The 20,959-nt window shown below is 37.1% G+C and overlaps 4 protein-coding genes across 8 annotated transcripts in view; 2 read left to right on the top strand and 2 right to left on the bottom strand.

Annotated features, from left to right (window-relative positions):
* Nucleotides 1–20,959, bottom strand: part of abcf2b (ATP-binding cassette, sub-family F (GCN20), member 2b) — a 306,662-nt gene that overhangs the window by 214,662 nt on the left and 71,041 nt on the right. The gene's annotated exons all lie outside the window — the stretch shown is intronic.
* Nucleotides 4,218–11,457, top strand: mcur1 (mitochondrial calcium uniporter regulator 1). Of its 3 annotated transcripts, XM_051703825.1 has the most exons (9): nucleotides 4,237–5,099; nucleotides 5,258–5,377; nucleotides 5,467–5,570; nucleotides 7,091–7,192; nucleotides 7,531–7,572; nucleotides 7,748–7,819; nucleotides 7,944–7,997; nucleotides 8,077–8,191; nucleotides 9,359–11,457. In XM_051703825.1, the coding sequence occupies exons 1-9, from the start codon at nucleotides 4,955–4,957 to the stop codon at nucleotides 9,412–9,414; spliced, it is 810 nt and encodes a 269-aa protein (XP_051559785.1). In that variant the 5' UTR covers nucleotides 4,237–4,954; the 3' UTR covers nucleotides 9,415–11,457. The 3 variants fall into 3 exon arrangements, 2 of the variants coding, with proteins under 2 accessions (XP_051559793.1, XP_051559785.1); XR_007897818.1 differs by having other exon boundaries at nucleotides 4,218–5,099; nucleotides 7,654–7,997; nucleotides 9,359–9,385; XM_051703833.1 differs by lacking the exon at nucleotides 9,359–11,457 and having other exon boundaries at nucleotides 4,221–5,099; nucleotides 7,654–7,819.
* Nucleotides 11,557–14,866, top strand: dph2 (diphthamide biosynthesis 2). Of its 3 annotated transcripts, none has more exons than XM_051703745.1 (7): nucleotides 11,557–11,628; nucleotides 12,608–12,792; nucleotides 12,873–12,985; nucleotides 13,061–13,281; nucleotides 13,364–14,026; nucleotides 14,360–14,554; nucleotides 14,701–14,866. In XM_051703745.1, the coding sequence occupies exons 2-7, from the start codon at nucleotides 12,640–12,642 to the stop codon at nucleotides 14,859–14,861; spliced, it is 1,506 nt and encodes a 501-aa protein (XP_051559705.1). In that variant the 5' UTR covers nucleotides 11,557–11,628; nucleotides 12,608–12,639; the 3' UTR covers nucleotides 14,862–14,866. The 3 variants fall into 3 exon arrangements, with proteins under 3 accessions (XP_051559705.1, XP_051559715.1, XP_051559695.1); XM_051703755.1 differs by having other exon boundaries at nucleotides 11,611–11,796; XM_051703735.1 differs by having other exon boundaries at nucleotides 11,611–12,792.
* ncf2 (neutrophil cytosolic factor 2) lies at nucleotides 14,868–20,607 on the bottom strand. Its single transcript, XM_051703764.1, has 14 exons — nucleotides 20,354–20,607; nucleotides 20,033–20,115; nucleotides 19,708–19,816; nucleotides 19,345–19,479; nucleotides 18,070–18,177; nucleotides 17,921–17,980; nucleotides 17,755–17,798; nucleotides 17,310–17,451; nucleotides 16,954–17,019; nucleotides 16,609–16,710; nucleotides 16,250–16,401; nucleotides 15,872–15,983; nucleotides 15,572–15,680; nucleotides 14,868–15,450 (listed from the first exon to the last, which is right to left on the bottom strand). The coding sequence occupies exons 1-14, from the start codon at nucleotides 20,525–20,527 to the stop codon at nucleotides 15,353–15,355; spliced, it is 1,494 nt and encodes a 497-aa protein (XP_051559724.1). The 5' UTR covers nucleotides 20,528–20,607; the 3' UTR covers nucleotides 14,868–15,352.

Below are 20,959 nucleotides of genomic sequence, written 5' to 3' on the forward strand. Positions count from 1 at the left end.
ATACTGTAGTACTCGTTTGTCTTGTAATAAAGATAAATATATCCTGTGATAGTAAACTTATAAAGATATGAAATAATCATAAAAATATTGTGACGTAGGGTTAGTGAGTCTGGAAAGGGAGGATTTAGATTTCCCAGCATGCTTAGCGTGGGGCTGTGTTTTAGCAGGTTATTGGAACAGTTAAATGCTATTTTATGTGTGTTTTCAAAGTAAGTAAATAATAGATATGTGATCATGTTTTATGTTCTTCAGTGTGGATTTCAGGAATGTTTTTGTTATTTGAATTTTGGGGTCACCATGGATAAGAATGGTGGGGCTTTTTGCTTATTCGGGGAATGGGTTGCTTAATGGTAGGACTAGCATGTATGTTGTTGAAATAAAGTAGCTTTTTGAAATAAAGTAGCCTGAGCTATTTTCAATGCAATAATTAGTCTTTTCTTCTTTTTCCCACCCACACACACTGTATGCTACAATATGATTTATGGTCATGCTTAAAAAAAACAACAACAACACTATCACATACCTAGGATCTCTAGTGTCTCTGTACACTTTTGGTACTTAAGCCATTATAAAAAATATATTTTTGTAATGTTCACATTTGTGTGTGTGTATGTGTGTGTGTGTATGTGTGTGTGTGTGCTACACTACTATTTACAGTGGTGGCCAAATATATTGGCACCCTTGGTAAATATGAGCCAAGAAGGCTGTGAAAAAAAAAATCTGCATTGTTTATCCTTTTGATCTTTCATTAAAAAAATCCACAAAAATCTAACCTTTAATTGAAGTAAAACAATTGAAACAGGGGAAAAATCTCATTATTAAATAAATATGTTTCTCGAAAAGGCATTGGCCATAATTATTGGCACCCTTTTATTCAATACTTTTTGAAACCTCCCTTTGCAAAGATAACAGCTCTGAATCTTCTCTTATAATGCCTAATGAGGTTGGAGAACACCTGGCAAGTGATCTGAGACCATTCCTCCATGCAGAATCTCTCCAGAGCCTTCAAATTCAGAGGTCCATGTTGGTGGACTCTCCTCTTCAGTTCACCCTACAGGTTTTCTATGGGGTTCAGGTCAAGGGACTGTGGATGACCATGGCAGAACCTTGATTTTGTGGTCAGTGAACCCTTTTTGTGTTGATTTTGATGCTTGTTTTGGATCATTGTCCTGTTGGAAGATCCAACCAGGGCCCATTTTTAAGCTTTCTGGCAGAGGCAGTCAGGTTTTGATTTTTTATCTGTTTGTATTTGATAGAGTCTGTGATGCCATGTATCTGAACAAGATCTCCAGGACCTCAGGAAGAAAAACAGCCCCACAACATTCAAGATGCAGCACCACATTTAACACATTGGGTACTTCATCTCTGTGTGTGCCAAACCCATCTCTGGTGTTTGATTCCAAAAAGCTCTTTTGTTGTTTCATCTGACCATAGAACCTGGTCACATTTGAAGTTCCAGTAGTGTTTGGCAAACTGAAGATGCTTGAATTTGTTGTTGGATGACAGCAGAGGCTTTTTTTCTTGAAACCCTCCAAAACGACTTGTGGTGATGTAGGTGATGTCTGATATTTATACATTTTTTAATGTTTGAGACCTTCTGACACCAAGACCCAGCTAATTTCTGCAATTCTCCAGCTGTGATCCTTGGAGATTCTTTGGCCACTTGAACCATCCTCCTCACCGTGCGTGGAGACAATATAGACACACGTCTTTTTCCAGGCCAATTCTTAACATCTTCAGTTGATTGGAACATGTTCATTATTGCCCTGATGGTGGAAATGGGTATTTTCAATGCTTTGGCTATTTTCTAATAGCCACTTCCCATTTTGTGAAGTTCAACAAACTTTTGCCACATATCAGAACTATATTCTTCAGTCTAACCCACTGTGATTGATGATTAAGGAAATTTGGCCTGTGTGTTACCTCATATTTATACCCCTGTGAAACAGGAAGTCATGGCTGAACAATTTAATGTTCCTAGTCTCCCAGGTGCACTAAAAATGTAAAATATGAATGGGAATATACTTCAGATATATTTTACTCATGAGTTTCTAGGGGTGCCAATAATTGTGGCTAATGTGTTTTGGAGAAAAATATGTATTTAATAATGCGATATTTCCCCTCTTTACTTCAAATAAAGGTTACATTTTTGTGAAATTTTTGAATGAAATATCAAAAGGATAAACAATCCAGATTTTTTTTCACAGCCTTCTTTGCTCATATTTACTAAGGGTGTCAATATTTTTGGCCAAAACTTGAATAAGAGAAAGACTGAGGAATACGAAAGAGGTGTGGGCACAACTCCAAAAAATGGATGAGGTACAGGGGGTGGAATGACGTCCCGGGTCACTAAAGACCTGAGGTATGGGTGTAAGGGTTCATTTAATTTGGTTAAATATTACACAATTCAATTTGATGGAATTTTGTTATGAATTTGAAATGTGTAAATGTTAAAAATAGGATATAATATTTTTTTGAGTGCACATAACTTGTAATTTTATTAATCTGTTGTCATTGTGACGGTAGCAGTCTAGTTCATTCTGGATGAACACAAGACATCAAAAGATGTCTTTGTGGGGCCTGGGTAGCTCAGCGAGTATTGACACTGACTACCACCCCTGGAGTTGCGAGTTCGAAATCCAGGGCGTGCTGAGTGACTCCAGGAAGGTCTCCTAAGCAACCAAATTGGCCCGGTTGCTAGGGAGGGTAGAGTCACATGGGGTAACCTCCTCATGGTCAAGATTAGTGGTTCTCGCTCTCAATGGGGCACGTGGCAATTTGTGCGTGGATCACGGAGAGTAGCATGAGCCTCCACATGCTGGGAGTCTACACAGTGTCATGCACAATGAGCCACGTGATAAGATGTGCAGATTGACTGTCTCAGAAGTGGAGGCAACTGAGACTTGTCCTCCGCCACCCGGATTGACATGAGTAACCACGCCACCACGAGGACCTATTAAATATTGGATAAAATTGGGAGAAAATTGGATAAAATTTATAAAAAATAAATAAATAAATATAAATAAAAAAATATGTCTTTGAAGGGTAATTGAAATATTTGTAGAAATATTTTGATTATGGGTTTAATTCATATAATATTATCTCATAAAGTTGTTTTTTCCCAGTTGTAAAATTACATTGAAAATACACAAGCCCTCCGCAACCTTTGTTTGAACAATTCAGATAACTACTTTAACGTGATTACGTTTTGGATTTGTTTATGTCGTGATTAAAGGGTTAGTTCACCCCAAAATGAAAATTATCTCATTATTTACTCACCCTCATGCCATCCTAGGTGTGTACAACACTCTTTCTTCACCAGAACACATTTGAAGAAAAATATCTTAGCTCAGTAATGCAAGTGGATGGTTATCCAACTTTTGAAGCTCAAAAATCACAGATAGTCAGTATAAACATCAACCATACGACTCCAGCAGTTAAATTAATGTCTTCTAAAGTGATGCAATCACTGTTGGCGTGAAAAAAAGATAAATATTTAAGTACTTTTTAATTATAAAGCATCCCTTCCAGTCAGCAGCAGTATGCATGTGTTACGTAATCACGATGGGATTTTCACGTGAGAACTGACACACGTGTGACACACCCGGAAGAGCAGCACTGTTTACAACTGAGAAGGAGGAACGCTGTACAGAAGCTTTGTTGGTTTTGGTTTAGATCTGTATTGATCTGTTTCTTTACAATCATGCATTTGTGTACTTATCCTGGATGTCTAAACCGAGAGAAGAACGTGAGATTACGTCCGTAACATGCCAACCCGAATACGTCACACGAGGACCACGTGAACTCACTCAGCACTCTTGTGAATGTGTATACTGATACTGTACAGTTCTGATAATGTATACTGTGTATACAATTCAAATGTGTATAAACATTACTTAAATATTGATCTTTTTTGCACCAAAAGTGATCGTATCACTTTAGAAGACATTAATTTAACCACTTGAGTCGTATTGATGATGTTTATGCTGACTGTCTGTGATTTTTGGAGCTACAAAGTTCTGATCACCATCCACTTGCATTTAAAGGACCTACTGAGCTGAGATATTCTTCAATTTTTCTTCAAATGTGTTCTGCTGAAGAAAGAAAGTCTTACACACCTGGGAAGGCATGAGGGTGAGTAAATTATGTGAGAATTTTCATTTTTGGGTGAACTATCCACCTTTTTCCTGAATACGGAAGTGTTCTACGATTCAGCAATTTTCATTTTCTGGTCTCGAGTGTTTTCTCTCGCATCGGCGTTTATTCTTAGCATGTAATGTTTAAGGTATTACATTTGTACAAATTGTCAAAAAACATGCTGATACTTAACAGAGTCGAGATTACTGTTTTTTTTATAGACAGTGCCCCACCTGAGCGTGTAGATAACATGAAGCGATGGTCCGAGGTTAGTTATGTTGATATCATTATTTGAGTTGTTATGACAGCCAACAACTGCACAAGCTGAGCATGAAATACCTTTTTACTCCAATTAACACATAAATGGTTGTTGTTCTCCTCTGGGTCGCTCGTTTTGGCCGTTTTTACTTGTCGTCTCGAGACCAGAAACAGAAACCAGGAAATTAGACTGTGGATTCCTTTAAAGTTTAAACGCGTTTGCAGGCTACATGATTACGTCACTGTTTACGTGCTTTGTTTCAGGAAGTTTGATAGCATGGCCGGATCTGTCAAATAGAAAAAAGAAAAGCGTTTTTAAGTTTTGTAGTTACTAATGCAGTGGGGGAAAACACGTATATAGTGTCATACATTTATATGTAATTCTTCTGTATTATATCAGGAATTTAAAAGCTGTTTGCTCAGTGTAAAGGGGCGAATACAGAGGAGAAAAGCAAGCTCATGCGGTCAAAACGTGTCCCGTACTGCTGCCGCGATCACTCAACATTTTAATGTTCTGCACGGATTATTAGACGAGCGATTATCTTCTGGTTTCTGCAGAATGAGGTCTCTAAACAGCAAGGGGAGATTACACCTTATATCTGCATTTGGAAGTACACTGAACAGAATCAGATCTACTCAGTATTTAAGTTGTGAAAAGGAGTCACAACTTTTGCTTTTGAGAAGTTCACGAACGTTGGTCAGAGGTCTGTATATTTTTACCTATATCAAAAAATGACACACATGTCTAGGTTTGCAGTCACTAGCTGGTTTCTCATCTTGATAAGATGAATGCTTATAAATTGTGTATGTCTTCTTTGTAAGCATTCTATCCTCTAATTGTCCCTCAACGTCTTTGTTTCAGAGTTGAGCACCTCAGTTCAAACTCTGCAGTATGACCTCAAAAACTCAGACATCACTAAATCTGGCAACAGGAAGTTATTCTTTGACACTCATGCAATGGTTCAACTGCTGGAGGGAAGCGGTCAGATGTTTCTATTTTTCTTCTTCTGTTGATTTAAAATCAGTCTGTGGGATTGAGAATCATATAAATGCTTTGTGTCCATCTTTAAGGTTTCACAACCCAGCAGGCAGAGGTCATTGTCAAGATGATGGTGAATATTACAAATTCCAACATGGACGTCATGTACGGTGACATGGCGACAAAGACACAGCAAGTGAGATTTTCGTCGTCATTCGAACACATCCATAATCTGGTTCATTGATTGGTGTTATGACCTATGACCCTCACTTACTGATTTAGCTCATGTGAGGTTAACCAGAACTCTCATAAGGTGGACCTTTTTTTTTTTACATTACAAAACAGCGAACATTACAAAAATTGTAAATAAAATCAAAACAAAGAAAAAGAGCAAGGACAAGGAGCAAGATGTAGGACGGGATGGGGAAATGTATGAAGACGCTAGATGAGACTGCACTTAAATAATAAATACTTCGACAATCGACACAGGAACGTAAAACTTCAGTCTTTCTACAGAATCATGAATAGGGGGTTTACATTTAATCCATTTACATATACATAGATATGATATTTACCCAACAAATGGGCCTTAAACCTTGTGTATTTTATTTATATATAATAACTTTTGATAAACAATATGATGTTTCTGTACTCATCAATGAGGGTTATACAGATTATAAAAGCCTGCTAATGTACTGTAATTATGTGTACATTATCAATTATTATTATTATTGTTGTCATAATCAACATTTATATTGGTAATTCCTTTGCCAACAAATTTTCTTGCAAATTAAACAATACAAGCCAATTAAATTGTTCTTTTTTCCTCCTTGATCGTTGTAACGGGTAAGGATGGGCAAGGAGGAGGCGGGAACCGGCTGAGCAGTCAACGAAACTTTTAATGACATAAATCAACTTAAATCAACTTAAACACACACAGACACACACACATGTGTGTGTGTCTCTCTCTCTCTCTCTCTCCCTCTCTCTCGAACTGGCATCCCCAGCTTGTCTTTATTCCCCTTCCGCCCTCCTCGTCACAATCGTGTTTTTAGGAAGCCACTGATCATAAAAATCTTTATGATTTTTAAGCATAGTTTGTTTTGGGGTAAATTTAGTGAGACTTAAGAAAACAATGATAGTCTATTACATCTGCTTTCAGGTGATTATGGGCCTTATTCTTGGCAGCGCCATAATGGGAATGACAACAAGGCTGTGAGGGATTGACTTACAGACTCTTCAATGGGCTGTACTGCAGTTTAAAGTGTTTTTGATCGTTCCGCTAATGAACATTGAAAGAAACATCTTCCCAAAGAATTTCAGTAGACAAAAAAAAGCTCAAGAAAACATGAGTTGTTGAAAATTAGATGCTATCGAGGAGCTATATATAGCTTTATATAGCAAATGCCATTGAAGAGACTGTATGTCTATACCTCACAGCCTCGTTTTCATTCACATCAAAAATTAAAAAATGGCACTAATGTGATAAAGGTCTATTGTGTGACTTTAGCAAGCTGTGGCATTCAATATGCAGTTTTCTTCCCCATCAAAACTGTTGTTGTTCCGATTGTCAGCAGCTGTAATTTTTTTATTTATTTACTTTGCTGTAAACAAATGTTGCAGTTTGCTACGCTGGGACTCTGAGGGATAAACAACGTATCTAATACCAGAGCCCAGGTCGAACAGTTCATTTACTTTACTTGACTACTTTTACAGGAGATCATGTTACAGAAGGTTATGTCGCACCTCACTGCTGTTAAAAAGGACATGATCATTCTAGAGAAGAGTGAATTCTCAGCGTTACTGGCAGAGAATGAGGTAAGACCTCTGTTCATTTGTATTGTGTAATCTCTTATCATCTTCCACTCTACTGGCTTAAAATAATTTTTCCTAGAAGAAATAAATCTTTGTGAATTCAATTAAATAATATCATTTACTAGCTGTGAAATAATCAAATCAAATCACTTTTATTGTCACACAACCATATACACAAGTGCAATAGTGTGTAAAATTCTTATTTGAATTCAAGGTCATTATTTTGCTATTCCAGTTGCCTTCAGACTTTCACTTCTTCATAACAGTTTTGTGTATTTTGACATTATCTCATTAAGGATGAAGTATTATTAATTTAATAATTTTTTTATTTATTTTTATAGAAAATCAAGGTTGAGCTATTACAGCTAAAGATGCAACTCACTGTAAGTTTATGGGACAGAATAACTCTTGATACATAGTTTTACATTTGTCCTTTTACTCATCTATCTGATTTCACTTTTCAGGCACAATACATGTCACAGTGGCACACACAACCGCCACAGACATCTTTCCTACCTGGGTACTCCAGTCATAGTAGTTTTTTGTTTTCTGCTATAGGATGTGATGAACAAAAAGCGTGCAGACACCATTTTGGATTTGAATATAGAAAAAAGTCATGTGAAGGAGATGGCAAGTACAGCTTAAACCTGTCCCTGGAAGCAAAATATTTGTTGCTTCTTTTATTGGGTGAGTTGTGCGGTTTGAAAGTGATGGCAGCAAATGCTTTAACTCTGATGTGTTGTTATTGGTCCAGACCACAGAATTTAACAGGAAGCTTCTTGGGACCAGGCATGAATTGATGGAAATGGTAAGACAATTACTATTGTTTAGGACAATAATGTCTTAATTTTCAGTATTTATCATTGTAACTGGAACTTCTTTCTTAGCATTCTGAGCAGGATCGGCATGTGATGCAGACCAACATGAAAATCGACACCGAAGTGGCTGGCCTGAAGACTATGCTGGAGGCACATAAACTGGATTCCATCAAATATCTTTTAGGTAAAAATGTCAAGATTTTGAGCAAGCCATGCAATTTACTTTTGTTGCTGCTTTACTGGCACTTTTGATTAGATCATGGCAAGTTTTACATCTGTTGGACTGTGCAAACTGGATATTTGCAGTCCTCAGGTTCAGCTTTTTTTTAAAAAAAAAAAGGCATGAATGATGCAGAGAATTATTCTTAAGCTTGATCATTTAATGAAGCACAAAACACGTGTCCAGTGCTCTGGACGAAGATATTTATCAGTGTGTTATTAAAGGTGCACTTAGTGATTTTTTTTTTTTTTTTTTTTTTTTTTTTTTACTAAAAAAAGTTTAGCTTTTTTGCTTTTAAGAAATGAATTGTAATTTTGAAACATACTGTATGTATAAAATGACAAGCACTCACATGAGGTGAAGACTCCAGTCATATCAGTAACCATGTAAAAGCTGTTTTATTCTACATGGAGAGGGTGCCCCATCATGGGGGCTGCCATTTTAGGATCACATGACCAGCTAAATACTGCTCACTTAATATCAGTGACGGCCCTGTTATTGGACACTTTCACTCATGGATTAAATCAATCATGGCTGGCTGTGAATCAAGGGTGTAGCCAGGAAATTACTTTTGGGTGGGCCTCTGTAAAAATGGATGGGCCAAATTTTTGCCCACATTTATTTATTTATTTATGTATTTATTTTTTTTACCTAATTTTCTTTAACAGAAAGGCGGCACATTCAAACAGTTCTTTCAAACATTCAGAAATTCTGAATTTCTGAATGTTTGAAACTATTTAAAAAATATATATTTGAAGTCAAAGAATAATCTGTAATATTCTGGGTGGGCCTGGGCCCACATTTGGCTACGCCACTGCTGTGAATAGTGAATTTCTACAATGGCATTGGTAACTGAAAATTATTGTGTTTGAATAATGCTGCATCCACACCCCTAGGTGTCAGTGTAAGTCCAAGACGACATGCACAAAAGATTACTGAGTGCACCTTTAAATCTCAAGTCTCAAGGACCTACACATGCATAACCACAAAATGCTCCCTATTCCACATAATCATAACATACAGTGGCACTGCAGATGTACTTTACACAGGTCAATGATTTGAATGCAAGTTGTATACAACTATTTCAATTGATTAATTTTGATTCATGATTCATATTTGTACTTCCGCTAGGCTCAATATTCACATGTCTCACAGTTGTACTTGGATTCTATCGGATATGGAAGTGAATGCCAAGAGACATTGTTCTTCTTGAAAAAGAAAAAAAACTCTCATCAGCCTCAATCCACTGGAAGCATTCACAGACATCCTGTGGGAGTGTATATACATTTAATGCTTTATAAAGATTTATTTGTTCTATTTGGACACTAAATTATGCTTACACACCTCGATCAAGCATGCAACATATTGAATTAGGGTCTTGAAGTTCATGCTTGTTACAGTCAAAGTCAACAACCTAATGAAACCTATGAAGTAAATACTGTATATACCAAATAAGGTGTAAAGTAAACATGTTCACAGCATTCTGCATACAAGATTCAAAAGTCTAAATTCACTTATGCCTTATACAATTTTAGCAAATTTTACAAAAGCTGTTTTTTTTTTTTTTTTTTTTTTTAAACAAACTGATATGAATCCAAATTTGCATGTCATTCTTTGTGTTCTTCAATGTTGCATTTTTCTGTGGGATAAAACAATGCAGTTCAAATACACTGCTGCACATTATTTTATAAAGTGCATTTCAAGACATTTAAGGATCACATTACATGTACTGTATTTAGGAGCAGTACACCAAGTACTGTTGCCAGAATAAATGCATATAGCCTGTAACACTTGATTTTACATACACTATATGGACAAAAGTATTGGGACACCTACACATTACACCTACAGGAGCTTTTATGACATCCCATTCTAAATCCATAGGCATTAATATCGAGTTGGTCACCCCTTTGCAGCTATAACAGCTTCCACTCTTCTGGGAAGGCTTTCTACAAGATTATGGAGAGTGTCTGTTGGAATTTTTGCCCATACTTCCAGAAGAGCATTTGTGAGGTCAGACACTGATGTTGGACGAGAGGGCCTGGCTCGCAATCTCCATTCTACTGCATCCCAAAGGTGTTCGATAGGGTTGAGGTCAGGGCTCTGTGCTGGCCAGTCAAGTTCTTCCACACCAAACTCATCCAATCATGCCTTTATGGACCTTGCTTTGTGCACTGGGGCACAGTCATGCTGGAACAGAAAAGGGCCTTCCCCAAACTGTTTCCACAAATATGGAAGCATAGAATTTTCCAAAATGTCTTGGTAAGCTGAGGCATTAACATTTCCCTTCAGTGGAACTAAGGGGCCTAGGCCAACCCCAGAAAAACAATCCCATAGCATTATCCCTCTTCCACCAAACTTTACAGTTGGCACAATGCAGTCAGGCAGGAAACGTTCTCCTGGCATTCGCCAAACCCAGACTCGTCCATCAGACTGCCAGATAGAGAAGCGTGATTCGTCACTCCACAGAACACGTTTCCACTGCTCCAGAGTCCAGTGGCAGCGTGCTTTACATCACTCCATCCGACGCTTGGCATTGTGCTTGGTGATGTAAGGCTTGCATACAGATGCTCGACCATGGAAACCCATTCCATGAAGCTCCCGTCTCACAGTTTTTGTGCTGATGTTAATGCCAGAGGTGGTTTGGAACTCTGCAGTTATTGAGTCAGCAGAGCGTTGGCGACTTTTACGCACAATGCGCCTCAGCACTCGGCGACCCCGCTCTTAACTTTACGTGGTCTGCCACTTCATGGCTGAGTTGCTGTGGTTCCTAAACGCTACCACTTTGCAATAATACCACTTACAGTTGATCGTGGAATATCTAGGAGGGAAGACATTTCACGAACTCACTTGTTGCAACGGTGGCATCTTATTACATTACCACGCTCGAATTCAGTGAGCTCTTTAGAACGACCCATTCTTTCACAAATGTTTGTAAAGGCAGACTGCATGGCCAGGTGCTTGATTTTATATACCTGTGGCAATGGGACTGAATTAATTCAATGATTAAGAGGGGTGTCCCAATACTTTTGTCCATATAGTGTGGCTCTCGACTAGAATGATTTCAATAGGCCTATATCTTAAAAACTTGTGTAGTTATCCAGTTAAGCATTTTGTATGTTGTCCTTTTTATCACTGAGAACTTGAATGCACAAGATATATTACATAATTGTATTACATATATTTTTATGAGAATATTATTCTGATTCAATAAAAGGGACTGAATATTCTTTGTGTCTTTGTCTTGGGAAATCAAGTGTGGAAATTCTAATAACCCTTGACAGGTATCCAGTACACTAGAGGGCAGTATAAAGTTTTGTTTGTGCATTAAACTAGGAAGCGATATGAAAAGAGTTTTTCACGTGGGAATTGACAGGCGTGAAATGTGCATATGAGTTTCGGTACGTTACATATTGTTTTGGTTCATTCAAATATATATGTAATTTTGTGGTCACATTCAGTAATCGTTTAACTAGTTTCAGGCAGTATGTGTATTGCACGATCATCCGTTTTATATGACAACTGCCAGCTGGTCTTTGAAATTGCACAATGGATCCTGTTTGTACATGGTAATTTATTAGAATGGTCTGTTGGCATTTATCTAAAAAATATATATAATATATATATACATTTTATCAGCGAGAATGTTCTTTACTTCTATATAGCCTATTCCTTAAACCCTGTTTATATATGTGCCTTTTAAGGGATATTTTACACAAAAGTGAAAATGTACTTTTACTCATGCCATCCCAGATGTGTATGACCTTCATTCTTCTGCTGAGCACACAAATTAAGATTTTTAGGAGAATATCAAATTTCTGAATGCACAATGCAAGTGAATGGTGGTCAGAACTTTGAATCTCCAAAAATCACATAAAGGCAGCATAAAAGTAATCCATACAACTCCAGTGGTTAAATCCATATCTTCAAAAATAAGTCCTTTTTTACTATTAATCTCCAGCTTCACTCCCACATTCTTCTTTTGTTTTTTGGCGATTTGCATTCTTCATGCATATCACTGCCAACTGGTCAGGCCTGGTAATAGGTGGAGATTTATAGAAATAAAGGACTTAAATATTTATTTGTTTCACACCCACACCTATCATATTTCTTCAGAAGTCTTACAAATTGTATTCTGACTTTGTTTTGTTTTTTGGTGATTCAGAGGATGGACAAATAGAGTAAGATTTTTGGATGAACTATCCCTTTAATGACAGTCCAGATCTCTCTGTATGGTTTGATAAGTCCAATATTAAATTCTGTTCATTTGAGACTAAATGTATGGATAATTGCTTTGCTATGTTTGGTCTTTTAAACTGCACATTACATTGTGAAATGATAGTACTTATTTCTACCAGTATTTCATCTCATTCCTTTTAGACCCAGAGTACATCACTATCTCCTGAGAGAACATGACTGATGCTTTCTGTAGCAACAGTGAGGCAGTTCTCCAACGCTCTGTGAATGTGTCCACCATTGCAACAGGAAGCCATGGTGGAAATTTGGTGGAGCTGTATCAGATAACTGAGACTTGTCATTTTGTCACTAGTAACAAATTCAAGAAGGCAAGGTGTCATGTTCATCTGTCAAGTTGTACTTAAAAATAAAAACAATATGGCATCAATATCTCCTGTTTCAAACTCAGGTAGCCTTGCAGTTTCCAGATGAACTCCTGCCTGATGCTGTTTCAGTCTCTGCAGAAATAGAGAAAGAAACCAAAGCAAAGACATTCATTTTAGGAGATACATCATATGGCAGGTAAGAAACCTGTTGTAAATAAATGGATAAGCCAGCCAGAATACTTACTTCCAGACCATTGTCTCTCCTTTTCAGCTGTTGTGTGGATGAAGTAGCAGCAGAACATGTTGGAGCAGACTGTATAGTACACTATGGGCCATCTTGTCTTAGCCCATGTAGTCGACTGCCCCTACTGTATGTGTTTGGGAAGAGGCCTATTGAAATCCAGCAGTGTGCTACAGCCTTTAAAGAGCTCTACCCTGACAGCCAAAGTCATGTCATCATCTTGTACGATGTCACCTATTCACATGCTATAGGTAATGCTATTGTCCTATCTATGCCATTTCCAAGCATTTATTATTGGTGTGCCTGCAGTTAATTTATCCAATCTCTTTTTAGGTGATCTCAGGAAGCTCTTGCGTGATATCTACCCCAATATTGTGGTCTCTCGTCTAAAAGCAGATGGTGCTGAACTGGTTCAGGACAGTGATAACTTGGATTTACAGGATGATAGAGTCATTATTAAATTTGGTAGACAGTTTTGTGTAAATGAGGGACAGAGCATTGATGATTACAGTATGTTCTACATTGGCAAGGAAGGCCTGACTCTTACAAATTTCATGATGACCTGGAACCATTGTGTCTTCAGCTCATTCAATCCAGAAATGTCCACAGGCCAAGTTGAATCTATTAATATCAATAAAGCACTAATGAAACGCTATTATGCCATTGAGCGGGCCAAGGATGCCGGTGTGGTGGGCATTTTGGTGGGCACACTGGGTGTTGCCAACTACCTGACCATCATTGAGCAGCTGAAAGACATTATTCACAAAGCAGGCAAGAAGAGCTATATGTTTGCCATGGGAAAGATCAATGTTCCCAAGCTGGCAAACTTCTTGGAAATCGATGTTTACGTGCTAGTTGCTTGCCCAGAGAACTCGCTACTGGATTCAAGTGAATTTTACAGACCTGTGGTGACTCCCTTTGAGATGGAGTTGGCTTGCAATAAGCACAGGGAGTGGACTGGAGAATATGTCACAGATTTCAGAGAATTACTGCCTGGTATGTCATTCATTGCATTAACAGTTAATGATGCTTGCTAAGGCAAGTACTGCAATTTGCTGTTGTTCATACTTAGCATGGGTTAAGCACTAATCACACTTTCTATAGAAAATGTAAAAATCTTGTTTTAATATTGTTTTGCTCAATATTAGTACTATAATTATGGGGTTTAAGATATCAATGCTGTGTATGTTTTAACTTCTAATGCTACTTGTACATTGAATAGCTTATAAGTCTAGGATCAAGAGAAGATGAATTGACTGTAAAATAAATAAATGTCTAAATATATGGTCTAGTTCTGTGATCTCCTAATCTGAAAGATGTATATTATAGGTGGGAGCAGCCATGTGGACATCCCAGAACCAAACCAGTCTACCAATGAGGAGACCACGGATGTATCACTTATCACAGGAGCTCTGCGAACTTCTTGTTCCACCAGTTCGTCAGTGATAAAAAAAGGCACATCAGATTCTTCCTCACTTGTACTCCGGAATCAAACTCTCACTGTTGCTAATGCTAACACTGCAGGTATAGAGTCTGGAGGCATATTGAACTGTAGATGAAGAATCCTTGCAGAAATAATTCTTCCACTTTTTAAGGGTCTAGCTTGGAAATGTGTACATCCTTTGATTAACGCAAAGGCAGAATATAATCATGATTTTTTGGTTTTGCAGCATCATTTTTGGCTGGCCGTAGTTGGCAGGGACTGGAGCCCAAGCTGGGGCAGACACCAATAGTGAAAGCTGTGGAGGGACGGAGAGGCATTGCAATAGCTTATGAGGAGGAGGGTGTGGGCAATGGAGACTCTTCAACAATACCTCTCTATAAATCATAACCCTCATTTCCTATTGGACTGTAAAAGGATGACGTCAAAGGACTGCTTTAATACACTGTTAGTCATGCACTGACAAATCACATCAATAAATTGAAGATTATGTATTATATTTCCCATAATACTTGAGGACATGTTTTAATCCATGATAAGGCTTGCTGTTCCTAATTAATATCAAGTTAGGTTTTTTTTTTTTTAAACAAAGTATGTTCCTTCCATGGTATGTTACCAATCTTGTCGCAAACTGTAGAAAGCTAATTGAATTATCAGAGGAAAATGTAAATTATTCTGCCTCTAAATGAATTAACTGTTTAATCTTCAAGAGTTGAGTGACTTACAAAGTACAGAAGCAAACTCTGGCTTGAATTTAGTCCTGAAAATAATACTTGTGTGGGTTTATCCCAAACGATCAGCAAAGAGAAGCAGGAGAAATGTGTAGAAGTCTAGATATTAGTTGAAACTGTTGATTTAGGCCTTGTTGGATGAATGTTGATTCATTCACATTGCCGGTCCCCATTAAGTGCTTTAACAAAGGATGACGGAAATATGCCGCTCTTTCCATTGCATTGACCCTCAAGCCACTCTTCATTGACTGAAAAATAAAAATGATATAAAAGTCACAAAATTCTTTAGTGATGAATTCATATTCACAGAAATACTACATTTTATGGCCACATTAGTGAATTAATAAGTAACACAATGTCAGTTCCTACCTTTTGAAAGGACTGTAATGACATTTCCCTGTTTGAAATCCAAATCTTCTGGGGTGGAGGCTTCATAAGAGTAAAGGGCCACCACTTTCTCAGGAGACACACTTTTACCCTTAAATTTTTTTAGACAATATTATTGGGGGTGACAGCAAAGACCTAGGTTTAGTTTACAGACAAAGCTGGATGGCTTTAGATGTTATTATGGTCTTTAATATTATTGATAAGGTGTAGCAATCAGTCCTACTTTCACACTGTTATACTGTCATTCTGTGTGAGTGTAGCTTAGCCAGGCTGTTGTACTACCTCGGAAACTGAGCACCAGAGCGTAAGACGGTCATCATTCACACTATTCCACACAGCCTCCATTTCAGAGTCCTCAATAGTCACTTTCTCATTTGAGTCTTCCTTGGCATAACTGAAAAGTACAACTCAGCTTACTAGTGTATAGTTCACCAGTTTTCCATTTATCCTTTATCACATTCACATGAGGAACATAGTGAGAGATTAACTTGCACAATATAATTGTATTATATTACAACAGCCAATAACTGAGCTAATTGAGAAATTCTGCTCAATGATCATTTGGAAACTGAACATATGGTGGTGCTCTGTGCATTTAATTCAAACAGTTGTATGATTTTGTTTAATACTGTGTTGGGAATGTTCTACAACTTTAGTTACCGTAAAGTTAGTGCTGATGCAGGCAGCTTAAGTTTAGAGCTTATCATCTGAAGAATGACCCCATATGATTGTCCATGTGCAATACAGATTGCTATGGTGAACTGAAAGTGCACTTTCACAATACAGCCTGAGAAATTCCCAGTGTTATTAGCCTGCAAGGAATAAAGTACATTATGAGAAATTACTCGAATATATTATAGTCATTGTGTTTACAATGGCAGTGAGCGGCATATCTAATTATAAGTTGGGCACTTGAGTTACATAACCATTGTTTGATAGTTATGCAAGTTTATTTAAGTTTACAGACAAAAGATGGTAAAGGATCATGAAGTGTTAGGATTATGTTGTGAATAATGAACCTCAGCTTTAACAGTCTTCAGGCCTTCTGTACTCTCTGGTTTACTAGGTGGTGCTCTTCTTGGTGGAGCTGGTATATCATCGTTTTCATTTAATTCTTCAATCTGAAAGAGGTTACATTTGAAGTTTGTTAATGTCACTGGACAACAAAAAAGTTTTAATATAGCTCAACCAAGTGTGATGGGAAAATAATAGCTTTTTGAGGACAGAATCAAGACAGGATTCGCAACAAAGAATAACATAATAGGTTATGTGTAACTAAGTAGTTTAAATAACAAAACATTTTTTATCTCTGTGCCTTTACGCCAATGGCCAAGTTTTAGGAATTTTGTTCAAAAGGCAATTACCTGCATTGGTTTTGATGTCATTGTAATATCCAAAGGTTCTAGGAAATTATAAGGAACAAGACCTCGCTGGAAATACCCCCCAAAAATAAAACAGAAAACAGGACATTATCATCTCTCTTATGAACATGGTGAATTTAATATGTTATTGGAATAATCTTTCTGTCATGTGTAATACGAGATTTTGCCCTACACTAGGTGAAGTACAGTACTGTAAGTGAAATGCACACATTAAGTTAATGCACACATAAACTTTTTAACACTATTTCCTTCCACTTTGGTGCTCATAATGTTACAAAAAGTGCCAAAATGTAAAAAAAATAAAATAAAAATGATTAAAATTTAAAGCCAAAAACTACCTTTTCATTGAAAACAACAGATGCCCAGTTGTCAGCTCCTTTCTGAAGAACAAAGACTATGTTACCAGGAAACACAGCCAACTCTTCTTTAGTCTCAGGAACAAATTCATAAAGAACAGTGTGTGGCTCACCTTCAAGTGCCCTGTTCATTATGACATTGTCATTTATTTTCTTAGCAGACACTTAAAAATGAATTAAAATGAAGAATAAAGTTCATATCACATAAATGGCAAATCCAACAAAGTTACATTGATGTTATACTAAGCTAGGCCTCAAAATCTGATGAGAACACCATGTAACAGTGCTGTAGTACAAAGGAATAGCCAGTTAAGGTGAGCTATAAGATGCATTAAATAATGTTTTTTTTTTTTTTTGTTTTTTTTTAAAGATATTGGACCTTATTTTGACCTTTACTAGTGGCCACCACAGATTTAACTAGACTTACCTCAGGACTTCTGGCACTTTTGGTGTAGAAGGAATATTATCAACCTAAACAATACACATTTATTTATTTTAGGAAAGATGCCCTGTTGTCTTTGAAGCCTGTTTTAAGCATATTTTCAAAACTCTTGTATTTTTTCTTCATATTGTTATCAAATTACATTACATACTTGAGGTTGCAGTGGGGCAAAACCAGAGAACTGATCAGCAGGTACAACAGAGGACACAACCTGTGAGAAAAAAACAAAAATAGTCTAATTTACTGGCCAAATACTGGACATTGCACATTGATTTATTGATTAATGTTGATGGCAGGTACCTTAGCTTTTCCAAGATAGTCCTTTTTCTCCAGCTCTGCCACATAGTGCTTATTGGGTTTAAATAGCAGCCCTGCTTTAATCTCTGCCAGAGAAAAGAGCTTCTGCTTCTGTAAAGAGGAAATGTGGCAGCATTTTTAAAACACTGCATCAAGACAACCATGGCATACAATTCATGTTTTGCACAAAATGTGTCATTTACATTTGTCATTCAAGTGCTTAAAAAGAATGACACATCCTCACTAATAGAAGGATGAGTTTCCACTGAGTAAAAGTCATTGATCTTGTGAGTTGTCATTACTGTAACTTACACAGCTTCCCACAAAACTTAACCAGAACCAGTGATTATGCAATCAAATGTAACTGGTGAAACTGGCAGTGCTCTGTACAATATTGTTTCAAAGGAAATGACAGAGGTAATTTGCACTACGTGTAAATAGTGTTAGATGCAATTTTCACCCCTAATTAAATACTAACATACAGTAATGGGGCATCACTACAACATGTTTATTGTGTTTACTTAAAGTCCCACAGACACCCTACACCAACCCCTGCCCCTAAACCTGACCCTAACCTTCCCTTACAATAATTAGCCATGGTTTTACTACATTAACCATAGTATCACCATGGTATTTTGTAGTAAAAATCATAGTAACCACAAAATTTAAAATGGTTACTATATGAACACCATATTACTGTAGTACCATCATGGTTAATTGCATTAAAACTTCCACACAAAAAAACATGGTTATAAAATATTACTATAGTAAAACAAAGGTTAACACCTTTCTCTGAACTCCCAGACCTTCACAGTGCAATCACTGCGAGGAAATCAACCTTTATATTAATTTTTATTTATTACTATAAGTAGTATTTAAGGAAATATTAAGAGTGGAGACAGGAAACAGGATGGGGAAAAACTGGGACAAATGGGTGAACTGAACCCAGCTCATCCGTTCGAGAATAACACATCCACAATGTCTTTACACACCACGCCATTGAAGTGACACTTGAAGGCACAATATTTAATTTTAGTGTTTCCACCAGACTATTTGAGTGCAAATAGCCATGCTGTGTGGCAAGAGCTATTTACACCTAGTGCAAATAGTCACTCTGAACAAAAATACTGTACATATAAGAGTCATGGAACATGTTTAGATTTCCAGAGGATTTTGTTTCCTCAGACCCTAAAAATTAATTTAGAGAAAAACTCAATGTTTTTAAAGGGGCACATCTGCTACTAACACTTGTGAAACAACTTCAGGAGGTCTACAGACCAGTATGGCATCCAGGGCGAGGTCAATATGGCTGAACTTGGCTTCTGCTCTAAAGTTCAGTGCAGTAAGAAGGTTCTCTTGAGCTTTCTCCCATTTTCCCAACTGGGCCTGTACCAATCCCATGTTATGTAGCACCTAAATGTAGGGTGGGACATAATGGCTGAATCAGAGAATGGAGTGGTAGCAGTATCAGTAGTTTGTTGATTAGACTCTTGGGTTCATCTTTAGCTAAATCTTGTGTCATACACATTACAGCTATTAATGAAAAGAATTATGAATTTCCTAAATAAAAAATAAAACTCAATCAATCAATACAGGAGAAAACAATACTTACACACACGCACTGCATGATACTGCTCTTACCTCACAGGCGTATAGTTTATATCTCAGCCCCAGAGGTTTGTAGTCTATTAGCTGATTTCCTCGTAACTGCTTAAAAGCCTGCTGAAAATCTAGAAGAGACTCTTCAAACCTGAAGATACAATTATGTACATGTTAATAAGACATTAGGACTTTTTATCATTCCAAAGATTGTCATTCAACTGAGCATGATGCAGTGTTTTACAAAATATGATTACAACAGAATGTGGTGTTTTCTGGAGACAGGAAGTAATTTCAAAACCAGACCAACCTCTTAAATGATCAGAATTTAATAAAATATTTATGTATGAGATGGTAATGGCCTTACTTTTCCTTTTTGTAGAATGTAACTCCCCTCTGAAAGAAGGCCACAGCCAGGTGTTCATCTCTGCCGATACTTCCATCAAAAGCCTTCAGACGTGTAACAGCAAAAAATTTCCTCATTAACAATGAAACCACTTTTACTTCCTTTTTGCAGTGACGCACTTTTTAAATAGCAAAAAAAAAAAAAAAAAAATTCTCAAATCAGTCTTCACAGAACTCTACAATTTGCTTATAACACTCAACAGTCTCATTTAACAAAGAACCTGCCAGGTAATAGTGCTTTTGTATGATTTCATAAAAGATAAAATGTCTTTCATACAATCACCTTTTCGGCCTCATCCAACTCATTGTTGTTCAGATAAAGACAGCCAATGTTGAAGGCGATTTTGGAGTTTTTCTCTTCGATGTTGAGGAATATCCTAAGAGCAGAGTCTGTGTCTCTTTGCTCCACACATGCCACAGCCTCATCCCACTGACGAAGAGTGCTTACAAATGACATCCTCCCTTGAATGACTTTGACAATGAACAAAAGAAAGCTGTTCTACTCGGTTATGAACAGATGAGAGGGAATCTGAAACTTTACTTGGAGAATAAGCCCAACCCTTTGCACTGTGAAAGAGGAAGTACTAAGTCACCTGGTTCATTATTTGTTGTTTCCTCACTTGGCAGTTGAGTCAGTTCACTTTTTAAGTTGGGTCATCTTGGGTTTTGCTAATATTTCAACTTGAAAACATATATATATATATATTAACTTCATTTGATTAATTGTCTGAATATTCCACAACATTAGGCACTTCTTAAACCTCCAACAAATCATTATTTCCCACCACAGGCATCAAAGCTCTTTCATTATTTTCTATTTTGTTTTATTTGGACTTTTGTTCTCAACCCCGTGACAGACATAATGGAAATGGAGATATTAAGATGAATA

The sequence above is a fragment of the Myxocyprinus asiaticus genome, chromosome 1 (assembly GCF_019703515.2).
Source record: "Myxocyprinus asiaticus isolate MX2 ecotype Aquarium Trade chromosome 1, UBuf_Myxa_2, whole genome shotgun sequence".
Classification (NCBI taxonomy): Eukaryota; Metazoa; Chordata; class Actinopteri; order Cypriniformes; family Catostomidae; genus Myxocyprinus; species Myxocyprinus asiaticus.

What these genes read in the sequence shown, in the direction of transcription:
- mcur1 (XM_051703825.1), top strand. Translation starts at nt 4,955, where the DNA reads ATGAGGTCTCTAAACAGCAAGGGGAGATTACACCTTATATCTGCATTT. An exon ending in AAAGTCATGTGAAGGAGATG is followed by an intron (nt 7,820 to 7,943) that starts GCAAGTACAGCT and finishes TTATTGGTCCAG; the next exon opens with ACCACAGAATTTAACAGGAA. An exon ending in TTCCATCAAATATCTTTTAG is followed by an intron (nt 8,192 to 9,358) that starts GTAAAAATGTCA and finishes TACTTCCGCTAG; the next exon opens with GCTCAATATTCACATGTCTC.
- ncf2 (XM_051703764.1), bottom strand. Translation starts at nt 20,527, where the DNA reads ATGTCATTTGTAAGCACTCTTCGTCAGTGGGATGAGGCTGTGGCATGT. An exon ending in TCTGGTGCTCAGTTTCCGAG is followed by an intron (nt 15,681 to 15,871) that starts GTAGTACAACAG and finishes AAAAAATTTAAG; the next exon opens with GGTAAAAGTGTGTCTCCTGA. An exon ending in CATTACAGTCCTTTCAAAAG is followed by an intron (nt 15,451 to 15,571) that starts GTAGGAACTGAC and finishes TTTATTTTTCAG; the next exon opens with TCAATGAAGAGTGGCTTGAG.
- dph2 (XM_051703745.1), top strand. Translation starts at nt 12,640, where the DNA reads ATGACTGATGCTTTCTGTAGCAACAGTGAGGCAGTTCTCCAACGCTCT. An exon ending in GGAGATACATCATATGGCAG is followed by an intron (nt 12,986 to 13,060) that starts GTAAGAAACCTG and finishes TCTCCTTTTCAG; the next exon opens with CTGTTGTGTGGATGAAGTAG. An exon ending in CACCTATTCACATGCTATAG is followed by an intron (nt 13,282 to 13,363) that starts GTAATGCTATTG and finishes ATCTCTTTTTAG; the next exon opens with GTGATCTCAGGAAGCTCTTG.